We start from the raw sequence: 13,805 nt of genomic DNA, 5'->3' as shown, positions 1-13,805 counted from the left end.
AATGGCTATTGCTCTATTTCTTAACTGCTAGCAAAATATAGATCTTAAAAGTGGTTACAAAGAAGATAAAGATAGAAAAATAGAAATAATGGTACCAAGTAACAGCTTACTCTTTCTATGTGTACACTTAAGACAGAGGACCACATCCAGGTACAATTTTTACCCCCTTCTGTGCCTCTCGACTCCAGCGTGTCAGGCCAGGGCCGGTCCCTCAATTCCTAGGAAAGACGAAAATACGAGGTGGGCGTCCCCATAGAACCTCGGGAGGTCAAACACCTAACCCAACCAGCAGGAAGAGAGTAGATTGACACTCAAAGTGAGTGTGCTGCTGTACCCATCATTATACCAATGGGGTCACATATTTCTCTTTCTTATCTGTGATGCCAAATAGTGCTGGTCTGCCTTTTGTGAGACCAGTTCTTACAAGGGAGATGTGAACTTAATTTACACTTGTAAGAGAGAGTTGAGAGGATTAAATTGGAAGTACTGGAGATTCTTTTCTCAGTGGGGGATTCCTCTCCCAGGGACGGCTGTGTGTTCGTATCAACATAGGTGCCAGCCGGGCACTTCTCGCAGCCTCGAAGCCAGCTTATTGCCTTAATCGTTCTCTCCTCATATCTATGTTTTCAGCTTCTCGGGATCAGATGAGCCAGCATAGACTATGCTGATTTTATTGCTCCTTCTCTGTCCTGTATGCGTCAGGAACCTCAGAGAGGCAAAATAAGATGGATGAGATGGGAGGGGGAGGGCTGTCTGGCTACAGTCCCTAAACCCTGTTAGTTCAGTGCGGGGCTGGTATGCCAGTCCCAGCCACTGGACTCCTTTCCCAATCCTGGCCATGGATCTGCTCCTGCTCCTGGCCCTGGCTGGGGCTGTGCTCCCTGCTCTATCAGCCCTGCTGGCCCCAGCCAGTCGCGTGCTCCCCTATACGCCAGCCAGGGCTGTGCTCCCAGCCGCCCTCTGAGGATGCACTGTCTGACACACCGGCTCTGCTGCCACCAGGCCTGGCCAAGGCTGTGTTCCTAGCTCCGCTAGCCCCGCTGCAACCAGCCCTCGCCAGGGTTGTACTCCCACCCACCAGACCTGCCGCTGCCTGCCTGGGCTACGCTCTTGACCCAGGCTGCGCCCTCTCCCAGTCAAACTCTCTGGTCCACCAATATCCAATTTTGCTGGACCAGTGTGTGCCACATTTCAGAGGCTCCATCAGTGGTTTCAACTAGTTTGCCTGGTACTGAAGTTAGGTTTATTTGAGGATCACCTCTGAAGCCTTTTTTTAAAAATTGACTTTGCATTAACTGTCTGCCAGTCAGCTGGCACACAGACTGATTCGTGTGATAGGTTATATACCACAGTAGTTCTGCAATTCATGTAGAAGTTTCTTCAGAAATCTTGAGTGAGTGCAGTCTTGTCCTGGTGACTTATTACTCTGGAATGTATCAGTTTGTTCCAAAACCTCCACTAGTGATACCTCAGTCTGGGCCAGTTCCTCAGATTGGTCACCTAAAAAATAAGACTGCAGTGTGATAAACTCTCCCATATCCTCTAGAATGCAGACTAATGCAAAGAATTCAGTTAGCTTTTTCGCAATAGCCTTGTCTTCGGTGAGTGTTCCTTTAGTATCTTGAATGTCTAGTTCGGGGGTGGGCCGGATCCACCTGCCAAGCGCTTGGATCTGGCCCATGGGGGAGCGTGCAAAGTCGTCTGCCCTCTTCCCCCGCCCTGTGAGCAGCTGCCGACGCTTCAAAGCATCACATGCTCCTGGCAGGGCGGATGGAGGCTCCCCCGCCCCCTGGCTCTAGTTTGCCTGGGGGTGGGGGAGTGTGTAAAGCCTCCTCCCGCCCTGCCTGGAGGATGTGGTGCTTCGAAACCTGAGCACTGCTTGCAGGGCAGGGGGGAGTGTGGAGGAGGCTTCATGCACTCCCCCACCCCCAGGCCTTAATTGGCCTATGGGCAGGGGAGCATGCATGGGAAGTCTCCTCCCATGCTAGGGGCATAGGCACTTAGGGGAAACGTGGGGTGGGGGCAAAGGCACTCCCTCACCCCAGACCAATCGTTGTCTGGGGCAGCGTTTCCCAGTACTGGTCCTTAGGAAAAAAAAAATATCAGGCCTCAGAAAATGTTTTGTGAGAGCTCACTACCCGCAACCCCCAAGATGAATGTCGTACTGAACTCCCAGTGTCAGCAGAGGTAGCGCGGGCTTCCTGAGGGGTTGAGGGGCAGTTCTGCAACTGCGCTACCTCTGTTGAGCTGCTCTCCCCCCCACCCGAACAGCTGGCCCGGTACCTAAAACGCTGCTCCATTGCGCACTGGGGACTTCGTTCCCCTGCTGCCTTCCTGTGCGTGGGGGCGTGGGTGGGGATCTGGGACTGCGCTGGCTCGGGCGGCGCATGCTCCTGTGGGGATCAGAGGAGCAAGGCGCACGCTGCCCAAGCGGTTGGGGCAGGCGCAGTCCGGGACTCACCCTCTCCCCTCCCCCCACCCCAACCTCCACAAGTACCCTGCCCCAGCACCCACAAGCTCCCTGTCCCCTGCCCCAGCACTCATTGGAACCTTTCCCCAGAACTCTGTCCCAGCACCCACAAGCACAGTTGGGGCCACATTAGTGAGGTTTGAGGGGAGTTGTATTTTTGTATCTCACTTGTGTGGCCCCAACTGACTTTTTTGTGGGCTAACATTGGCACTGGGGGCTTTGGGAGGACCAGAAACCATTTATTTGCATAGTCATCATTTGCTTAATGAATATGCAAATAAATGTTACTGGTCCACCAAAAGCTCGTGAAAGGATTTACTGGTCCCCAGTATCAAAAAATTTGGGAACCCCTGGTCTGTGGGGTGGGAAACCTGGAAATATCTTGGCCCCGCCCTTTCTGTTTGATGCCCCGCCCCTACCTGTGCAGCCCAGGGCCACTTCAAAAATTTCTCAAGTGGCCCCTAGTCAAAAATTATTGCCCACCCCTGGTCTAGTGGACCTACTGACTGCTCTTTATTTTTGTGTCCTTATCAATTGCTCTTCAGATTGGTTTTTTGGCTTTTCTAATTATACTTTTATTATTGAGAGAGCTTATATGCTCCTTTCTATTTTCCTCACCAGGATTTGACTTCCAGTTTTTAAAGGATCTGTTTTTGCTCTAACCTCAACTTTAACTCTGCTGTTTAACCATAAGAGCATTTTTTTGGTCCTCTTACCGATTTTTAAAATGTCAGTTGAGGGTTACATTTGATTCCAACCTCTGATATGGTGTTTTAACAAGTTTCTGTGCAGCTTGCAGATATTTCGCCCTTGTGACTGTTCCTTTTTATTTCAACTTAACTAACTGCCTCATTTTTGTGTACTTCCCCTTTTTGAAGTTAAATGCTATTGTGATGTGTTGCTTTGGCATTTCCCCCCTACAAATAAGTTAAATATAATTACATTATAGTCATCATTACAAGCAGTTTAGTCATATTTATCTCTTGAACCAGAACCTGTGATCCGTTTAGGATTAAATCAAGAATTGTCTCTCCTTTTGCGGGTTCCAGGACAAGCTGCTCCAAAAAGTAGTCATTTCATATGTCTGGAAATTTCATTTCTTTATCCCTTCCTGATGTGACATGTATATAAGTCAAAATTAGGATAATTGAAATCTGCCATTTTTATTGCATTATATCTCTCTAATATTAGAGATATTATAGCCTCTGTAATATCTCTGAGAATGTCAGTCTCAGAGTTGATGGAATTTTCCTACTGTTACCCTCTTATCTTTCAAGTATGGAATTTCTCTCCATGAAGATTCAATGGTAGTTTTATTTATTTAAGATTTTTACTTTATTGGACTCTACTCTATTTTACATAGACCCACTCTCCCCACAAATGCAATCTATTCTGTCATTCCTATGTATTTTATACCATGACCATACCCTATTAATTATCCTCATCCTAAATTTTTGTGTTATCTATACAGTAATATCCTTATTTACTGTAGTTCACCCACCTTAGTATTTTGACATCTAGTATTTCTGTATATACACTTTTATATGTGTTGTCAATATTCAGTTGCTTGCTTTCATCTATTATATTTAAATGCGACTTTTTTTACATTTGACTGAGCTAAAAACTCCTACTTGTACTTTACCAACTTCATTCCAATCCTCTTTACTATGATATAAAATTATCTCTTTAATAAATTAATTCCAAACCGATGTCACTGCCTGAGCCTTGTGCTTTTCCATACCTGTTGGCTTTCTCCTTAATTTAAAAAATTCTCCATGACCTTTTTAAATCTTTGAAAATGCCATTGAAACAGACTTAAATTCTAATTACTCCTTGCCTAGAAGTTTATGGGGATGGTCATGGGATTTTTTTTAGCCTATATATATAGATCTTAATTTTTTCCCCATTGTTGTATTTTCCAGGAATTATATCCCGCATTTTGCATTCACAATGGAGGATCTGATTTAGACAGGCTACCCACTGCCAGCACCTGCATGAACTTGCTGAAGCTTCCTGAGTTTTATGATGAAAACCTTATGCGGAGCAAACTTCTTTACGCCATTGAATGTGCTGCTGGATTTGAGCTGAGCTGAGTTGAACAGAGATTTAAACAGAAGCTCTGCAGAGGAACTACCCAGTGCCTACTCTATAAGCAGCACCCACACCCAAGCAGATAAAGGGAACTCAGTCTAGGTTTCTGCAGCTCTCATTTCTTACCAGATATTCTCAAATAGGTTTTGTTTTTAAACTCCTGATTTGTTAGCTAGGTGTCATTAAACATAATTGGCACTGCATTATTCTGACTCAAAATAATGAATGCTGTGTGCAGTGGGGTTGGTGTTTGTGCCAAGCAAGAGCACATTTAAAGCACAGTGACATCTCCGTGACATTAACCAAAGATGAAGCTTTGGCTTTGTGCTGTTCAAATACAAATAATTGTTCAAGCTGGCAATACCATTTTGTGCGTGGTAGTGCGCTGGGGTAAGATGGGGCATATCCCCTGTTATAAATCTCTAAGGGAAGTCAATGTTTGCAAATACCCTAGAGCAGAGAGTTTGAAAATGCTTGTTACTGATAACCCCACATCTTTTCTCATATGGTAGAATTGTTTACAATCCTTAGCTGTTGCAGTTAAAACAATGGATTTGTTTTATTCTGCCATCCCCTGAGATGGTGGGCACTGAGATATAACATTGATATTTTATTTGTGCTTTCTGAAATATCTTCAAGAAATTGGATTTGCATGATTATTTTTAAGTTCTACCTTTGGCTGTGTCATGATCAGCTGAACATTGTCGTAAACAGATATGATGATCCATGGTTTTCTCTGTTCTGTTTCTGTCTCTCCTTCGTGCCTGTAAAGATTTTTTTTTTAATGTATCAAACTCCTATGGCATACACAGTACATACAGTAGTCATGACTTTGGAAAAATATACTTGTAACAACTATTAAAAGTATTTGAACCAAAGCATCAGGCTTTATCTTTTATATCTGAAGCCTACAGTGTTCACATTCTTTCTCCCTATCATTTCTCTTCATCTTTAATACCATGTATGTGCTGTAGAAACTTGTCTTAATTCATTATTTTTGAGACTAAGCAGCTTTTGCATCCATCTGGTTCTTAGCAGTTCGGCTCAGACAAGTAGAGGGGAACATGTTGCTTAATATAATTTTATTGCCAGGGGAAAAATTGGATTCGTATGAAAGGAATCAGTTCTCTAACAATAGGTACATCATTGAGTCAAAATTTGTGTTCACGTTTAATTTGCATTCAATTAAAAAAATATAAGTCAAAACTATATAAGATGCGTAAACCTGTGCATCCTTTTTGGTTTTTAATATTAACTAATTCAAAATCAGAGTTTACAGACTCCTGCTCATCTCTTATGCTAAAACTATTTTGCTGTCACTGGAAGTTCTGTTGAGTTTCATATTAATAAGCAGTAACCAGCAATATACTTTTAAATGTAGGGAAACTGAATGGTCTTAAGGTGTTTACTAGTATCAGTATAAAATGTATAATTTCCTAATATGGGTAATAAATGAAGTGTTAAAATACTATTTGTAGTCTTGATGTACAGAAATAAAATAATTGTTTTCTTTTTGGTTTTGCTTTAGGCTGTTTTATTTATGTTAAATGTTACAAACCTAACATATTCTTTACCTAAAAATTGGTTTTTTGTATATTTTTCTACATAAATTATGGAACAGAAGACTGAAAAGAGGCCAGGGATAGTATTACTGCATCCTCTTAAAAGCAAAACCTGAACATTTCCTCTAGATAACATTATTTATTTTCCAAACCAATACTTTACATTTTTTTAAATTATTTTTCAATTGAATTCATTTGCTGCAGTTTGATAGTGTTATGTTTGCATATTGTAAAATGCAAATTAAATTGTTTCTATTAAATATTCACATATCCAAGGTTGTGTTGGCATCAAGCCAGATAACAAGGTTGGCAATGTATACCTTTTGTCATATCACAGACCTAACACACGCTCATTCCTAGATATCAACACATATATTGGTGGAATAGAAACTGCATAGGCATAAGATTACAGGAAGAGGAACCCTATACTTTATAGCTGTGAGTATATTAAAATAAATATAAAAGTGATACTGTTGCAGGGGAATGTAATCATAGGCCTTGAAGTCCATTAAGAAATATGTATTTAAATCCACAGTCATTTTGTTTTATCCTTTTCTACATGTGAAGGGTGAAATCTTGAACCTGCACCTGACTTTCCTTAGAGTTAAAATTTGCTTAAATTAGAGCAAAATTTAGTCTTTGCTCCCATTAATCTCAACAGGAATTTTTACCATTGATTTCAGATGGGTCAAAACTTGACCCAGTGTCTCTATGTAAAAAGCCTCCATTGATAATTCATCTAATTCAACTTTCACTGTAAGTGCTGGGAGCAGATCCTAGTCACATAATGCCTTCAAACATTGATTTCAATAGATTTATGTAAGGCAAGCAGGATTTAGCTCTGATTTCATGAGATAAACCTGCCCTGGTAGAAGACTGTTTTGTACACCATACTCTATTGCATCCCGTGTAACCATACTGCCAGTTGGAATCAGCAGCAATGAGTATCTGGGGCTTCCTTTTCAGCAATACAACACAGAAGTGGCTTGAGCACACCCCCAGTAACCTGGGAAAATTACCCACTTCCGTAAGCAATACTCCCCTCTCGCAAACACGAAGTCCATGTGTAAAAAAGAAAGTTTTAATAAAAGCCGGGACACAACCTAGCATTAATTTGGAAAAATACTGCAAGAAGAATTCATAAGCATAAAACCATAAGTTAGAAGACCCACCCGAGAGTGCGTTGAGCAGTGTTCTTTTGCCTCAGATTCTTAAGTTCATCATATGCACCTTCCTCAACCACATCTCAGTCACAGTTGTCCTTGTTCAGTGAAAACCCAGAGTTCAGAAATGCATCTGCACGAAGCTACACCCCTCTCTGGCAGTGGAGTGGGAGAGACATTGCCCTGTTACCTGAGTACTTGCTTTGGCATCAGCTGCCCTGCTGGTTGCTTTCCTCCATGCGCTACACCCTCAGGGATGTCTTAAGGTCCCACCACATAAAACAGTTCTCAATGATTGTAGCTCTGATTTCAGATGTTACTAGGACTGTCACAAAGCAGGCCTAATGCTTAAGCCTGGTTATCTGAGATTTCAGCTCTTTCGGTGAACAAGACTCTCAACTGACTCTTAATGCCCTCTTATTATAGAGGGAAGAGAGGAAGAGTCAAACAGGGCACACACCACCAGATACAAGTGCCTGTCCACATCCTTTATCAATGCCCCTGGTCTTTGGCATCAATGTCCCCTCCCTAATGAGCGCAGTTCAGTTGAGGGAGAGTCCCTCAAACGGGGCATGTCACAATATTGCTGCACTTGATTCATACAAGGATAAGAGCCCTTTAGTTCCCTTGGCCCAGTAACAGTGATTTTTTTTATCCAAAATCAGCCAAAGTGATCACTTGGGCAGAACAGCCCCATCATGCTGAGCATCTAGGCAAGGTAGGTGTGCCCATGCAAACAAGGTCAGCTCTTCAATTCTTCTTCCCCAGCTCATCCCTAGATGCCACCAGAGAGCTCATTCAGACCCTGCTTACATCCATAAGTCAAATAAAATTAGTGTACTTGTACTGTTGGCAGTGGTCTGGACAGGTTTTTGGCACCTCTTAAAGCAAATCTAGTATCAGCTTCCTAATCTTAACCACAAAAGGGTTTAGAATTTACAATGAGCATTTTAGGAAGTGCAATGAGCTAATGCTGAATTTCAATCTGTTTAAATCAAAAACTATTTGTAAAATGTTGGTGGGCAGCACTGATCTTTTCCTGCAGGATGAAAAATGGCACAACACACAAAACAGGAAAGTGTTTTTCTTGGGTCATTTTTGTGAGGGAAATAATGTTTGTTCTGTACTTATATAGCAAACAGTTGTTTTGTATAATTATAAATACCTAAATCTGTGTGAATAATAGCTCAGATGTAAAAGCTTATGTTAATATTTTTCTGTTTTCTATGACAATTTGCCACTATTTGAAGGAGAGACTGAAATGAATATAATGTGTAGACACTGAGCAGGATGTCTTTAATTTTATTGACCTTAGACTTTGAGAATAAAGCAATTTTGAGTTTTCATGAAAATTTTCAGAAACATTCTCCTTTGTTTTTTGAATAAATCTGGTCACAGTCAGAACATATGAAATTTTCCAAGCTCAAATTACATGACTAAAACAGGGCTTCATAATGTGGAAATGAGTTGTTCCCTGTAATGAGGTGGAGGTTGCTACATCTCCATGGTTCCCTGAGCCTGTGACAAAATTGCCCCTCCTGGCATGAAACCTGTAACCTAATTGCCCTCCTCTAGCATGAAGCCAGTAACCTTATTCTCAAGCTCAGAACTTCCCAAGAAAGGACAGGACAAGAAATCTAAGCCTTGTAGGCTTAGTTTTGTTTGTGTACCTGAAAAAAAAATCTAAACTTCAATGATCCCTTTTTTAAACATCTTACACCAGGGCTTTTCAACATGTGGCCCGTGGGCTGCATGCAGGCCATGCCCTGAAGTTCAGTTTGGGTTTACACAGGGCTCAACATGTGGCCCGCACGTGGGAGCCAAAACAAAAAAAGTAGTTAATATAATGGTCTTCTGTTGATATGCATTTTAGTAGTTGAATTCCTGGACTGTCATTGCTCATTAAAAGTGCTGTTATATGGGTGGAAGTTAGGTAAATATTACATTTTATTTATATCAGCAGAACTGACTTAAATGGGACCTGTGTTGCCTTAATCTTTGTATTCATGCCTGTCAGCATGAAAGAAGCTATTTGCATATATTTGCATTCATATGCAACCACATTTAAGTTGTGGCCCTCAGTATGTGCTGTCAGTATCACTGTGGCCCCTGGGGCTTCCAAAGTTGAGTAGCCCTGTACCATTGGGAGGAACAAGATCCTCCTTCAGTGACTGGAAGCATAAGCAACAAGAGCACTCACTGTGCAGAACATTACTCTCTGAAGAAACAAGCCCAGGAATGAATTCTCACAGAGCTTCTTTGCGAAGTTCTATGTTAGCTCTTAAGAAGATATGCCTTTGGAGTGTAAGTTTGACTGGCTCTTCCTTCATGCTCTTCTTGCTATTTTCTTAATTTAATACCTTCTGAACCCATACTTCATAGTATTCACTAATAGGTGCTATGTGGTAAGCCAGCTAGAAAATGGCTTTCATATGGCATGCTAGCTAGAAAATGGTCACATTTTTTTAAAACCCTGCAGTGGCCATTTCCTGCCAGCAAAACTGAAGCTACCTGAAATGCTTCAAGAATTAAGCTTGAGCTGTTTCAGAGCCTACCTGAAATTAGTGTCAGGGAAACTCTTCTATGCTAGCTTGATGCTCCACTAGCTGAGTAGCTCCCTTGAAGGAAGTGACACTACTCCATCTATTGTGATAAGTGTGTGTGTATTGGCAATATCTGTACAGGGGTGCTGGAACAATTTTTATAGTGGCGGTGCTGACACTGTTGTACCAAACTGGAAACTGTGAGTATAATGGAATCCACTTCAAGCCAGGGGTTACTGCATCATCCCCCGCAGCCCTCATTCCAGTACCTCATGATAGAGCCAGCAGAAGCTAGAATTTTAAGGCAGGGCTTCTCTGTGGCTGTTTGATTCTGCCACAGCTTCCTGATTAATGGTATGGACTGATGGGACAGAAATGGAGAATGTTGTTTTTAAGCTGTCATATGGTGGTGAAGGTTCAGATTTCCTAGTAAGCCATATTCAATCCTGGTGTGAATTCTTTTGACTCAATTTTTCCTTAGTAGCTGAATAAGAGCAGTCAAAGATATTCAAAGAGGATTAGGTGATTCCCACAAAAAATGTTAAAACAATTATTTTTTCAGCTTCAAGAACTGGGTGTTTGGTTGCTTTAAAATGTTTGGGGTTTTTTCTAACTAATCAGTGTTCTTTGCTGCTGCTCCTCCCAATTGCTTAAAACAAAACTCACAGCTGTAGCCTTTCATTATCTCAGTGAAATGCTACTTGCAATAGTGGTAACTTCCCCAGAAGGGTCACACATTACTTCTGGAAAATGTGTGGAAAGTCATTCAGGCAATAAATCGTCTGTCTCTGTAGCATATTGGGGAAAAAACAGGTAATTAACATAAGACTATGTAGATGCATTTCACAGGCTGGCATTCATTATGCCCATCTGAATGAAGTCTTTTGTAGGACATAAACAATTCACTGACATTTAAGCTATTTGGGCCCCCACAAATGCTTTAACTAAATTGAATGTGTATCATATTTGAGCATGGCTCCAATGAAGATAATATATGGAATCAGTTGCAAGAAAACCTAGCATAATGAGGCCTCAATCTTTGATTCAGGTTCCCCAGGTATTACTGTAATACAAATAAACTATGATAATGAATTATGGGACTCTGATGGAGAATAAAATGGAGTAACTATCCTGGACAGCACAGGTTCAGCTAATGCTGGCTAAGACTCAAATCCTTTTTCCTAAAATTTATTATGGCAGAAGTCCATCATCCTTGGGACACTTAATCCTTGTATCTTTTAGAGATACTACAGTGATAGTGAAATACCTTGTTTGTGTGAAACTCTGCACTAAAATTTCCTTTCCCACAGAAATTTTCCAAATGCATTTTTTTAAATTACCTGCATCTCTTTTGGTATCTCCTGTGTAATTGCTGGTCGTGCTGGTATTTTACTGAGCGGTGCTATTTTGTTGCAGTTAAGATAGTGTATGAACAAATGACTGGAGGAGAATTGGGTGGGATTTTTTGGAGATATACCTATGGGGCAGAGATCCAGTACTTCTAGCACTTTCAGTTAATCTGTGGTGGAACATGAATATCCTGCCCATTTAAAGGAAAAGGAAACAATGGGAGCCCAGTCTTGTTGTAAGAGCGTAGCTTTGTCACTAGAATGCCACTCCAACTGGACCAGCTCCTTCCAATAGTGGCTACTATTCTTTTTGATTTGTCACAGGTCAGCTTACCACCAATTCCATAGGATAACTGACCAATAACTGAAATAAAAAATGTTCTAATAATTCAGAGCTAGTTGATTTAAGCAGGCGTCTGTAGTGGAGCTGTGTCTATTTATACCAGCTGAGGAGCTGAGTGAGAACAAATGTCAGATTAAGGGATAGCCATTTTGATTTGGCTAATCTCTTTACCACAGGAGAATCCTGGTCATTTTCAAGACTTGCTGAGGCTCAGGATTGATGCAGGAGGCAAAGTGCTGCAGAGACAGTTTGTAAATACTACCAATCGATCACAAACTCTACAGAATTAACTAATATCTGGTGCGAGCCTGGGGATAAAAAAAACATATAGATCAAGTTAATGAAAGTGGAATGTTCAGCATAATTGCTGATGAAGCTCTACACACCACTAATAAGGAGCTGCTGCCATATGTTTTAAGATCTGTGGATAGTCCACCGCAGCAGTTCTCAAGCCGGTCCACAGATTATGTATGATCAGTGGAGTCTGCTGCTGCTCCACTAAAAACTGCCGGGACACGTGGTGTTGGTTGTGCTTGCTTGAGTTGCATCAACAGCCATGTGTTCAATCTATGCTCTTAGGTCCCAGATCCTCAATGGTATTTAGGCTCCTAACTTCCATTGATGTAAAAGCAGGCAGTACTGGAGCAATGAAAATTAGAAACCTAACTACCTTGTGGATCTGGACCTAAATTACAAAAAGGGAGTTTGGATGTATGTAAATTCAGCTAGATCCAAGAGAAGTTGCTGGGCAGCGTATATCAATGTAGTAGAGAAGCTCAGGATACTATCATGGAAGCTGGCAACTTCTTTTTCCTTTTTGTGCTCTCAATATTTCTGTCCAGAATCTGGATTCTGAAATGTTCAGTGTACTACTAATATTTCAAATCTAATTGTTCTTGATACGCAACAAAAAGTTAATGGTAGAGTTTAATTAAATGGTACTTTCCAGAATTGCTTTGCTGGTTGTACTATATTTAATGCTGAGAACAGTCTTTGATGCATCTCCTATCCTTTTGCTAATTCCAAAAATATCGGCTATCTGTAAATAGAAAAACTAGATGCATTAAGCAGCAGGCATAGTATGCAAGAAAGGCCATAATCATTACTCTGTCAGGACTACTATATTAATATGTCTCTAATGTAGCCTTTTCCCAACATTTCTTCAATTCTGTTGAGTTTATCCATATCTGACCTTCATATATCATAAAAACTAATCCAAGAAGCTTGGAACTGTATAAGTGGCTTATACCTCATGGAATGATGCCATATTTTCATGATAGAGCAACACCCATCATTTTACATGCTGGCATCAGGTGAAGAAGTTGAAGATCCTAATGTGATGGGTTGGACCCCACTTTCAGGATGCCAGCAGATATTTTGGGGTCCCCCTGAGCCCACTAGGCCTACCAGCCTGAGTTTCCCTGGCACTGGCTTGCTAGGTCACAGGCACCTTACCAGCATATGCCCAAGCAAAACTACACCCAGCTGCAGACAGACTGCAGTCAGCTCTGTGTGAGAGGGATCAGCATTCTGGTGCACATAGTAGCTGGAATGTGAAGACCAAATAATATTGTCTTGTGCTGCACAATGGAGGCTCATAAGAATTCACCCTCTCCCTTAATGTGGAGCGTGATGTGCACAGCTTTTGGTCATTCCCCACCCCCAGATAGGAATTGCACAAGCTGGGTTATGGCATAAATAACAAAAGGGAAATGTCAAGTGACTGTAAATGATAGCAAACAGACTAAAGTAGATTATTCTAGTAAATAAGCAAAACCTGCAATCTGAGCATACCACACTAGATAGATAAGATACATTCGCAAGTTCTCATTCTGAATGATAAACTAGCTGACAGATACGTTCGGCAGATGTTGCCTTAGCTTTCCCAGGTGTTCATACACAGGCTAAAAATCCTTCCAGCCTGGGACCATCACTTCCCACAGTGCAGTCTTTGTTCCTCAGGTGTTTCCAGGTGTATGATTGCAGAGTGAGTGAGGTCCCCAATGATGTCACTGTCCCCTTTTATATCTTCTTCCGACTTGCAGGAAAACTCTTGTGCTGTGACCTGGGTCAAACAGGTCCCGCTGTGCGGTGCTCTGTCTGACAGGTTTTATTGCACAGTGTCTGGGGTAATCCTCGTGCTTGTGTGCATTTCCTCGATAAGCCATTTACACTGTTTGGCCTTTTTCCTGCTGTCCCTGAAAGGCTACTTGTGAGTGTTTTGAACCTCACAACATGTTTCAGTAACACATAGATACCGTTTACATCCCTACCATTGGCTGAC

The 13,805-nt window shown here is 41.6% G+C and overlaps 1 protein-coding gene across 1 annotated transcript in view; it reads left to right on the top strand.

Annotated features, from left to right (window-relative positions):
* The window catches only part of UBE3C (ubiquitin protein ligase E3C), a 175,996-nt gene extending 169,920 nt beyond the window's left edge, over positions 1–6,076 (top strand). The window contains exon 23 of the mRNA XM_075922749.1: positions 4,393–6,076. Coding sequence (XP_075778864.1) covers positions 4,393–4,563 — 171 coding nt within the window. The 3' untranslated portion in view covers positions 4,564–6,076. The remainder of the gene's footprint in view (positions 1–4,392) is intronic.
* Positions 6,077–13,805: the final 7,729 nt, after the last annotated feature.

This window comes from Pelodiscus sinensis, chromosome 2, assembly GCF_049634645.1.
Source record: "Pelodiscus sinensis isolate JC-2024 chromosome 2, ASM4963464v1, whole genome shotgun sequence".
NCBI classification, from domain to species: domain Eukaryota; kingdom Metazoa; phylum Chordata; order Testudines; family Trionychidae; genus Pelodiscus; species Pelodiscus sinensis.
Note: the sequence above shows the minus strand (reverse complement) of the source record. Positions and strands in the feature narration are given on the sequence as shown.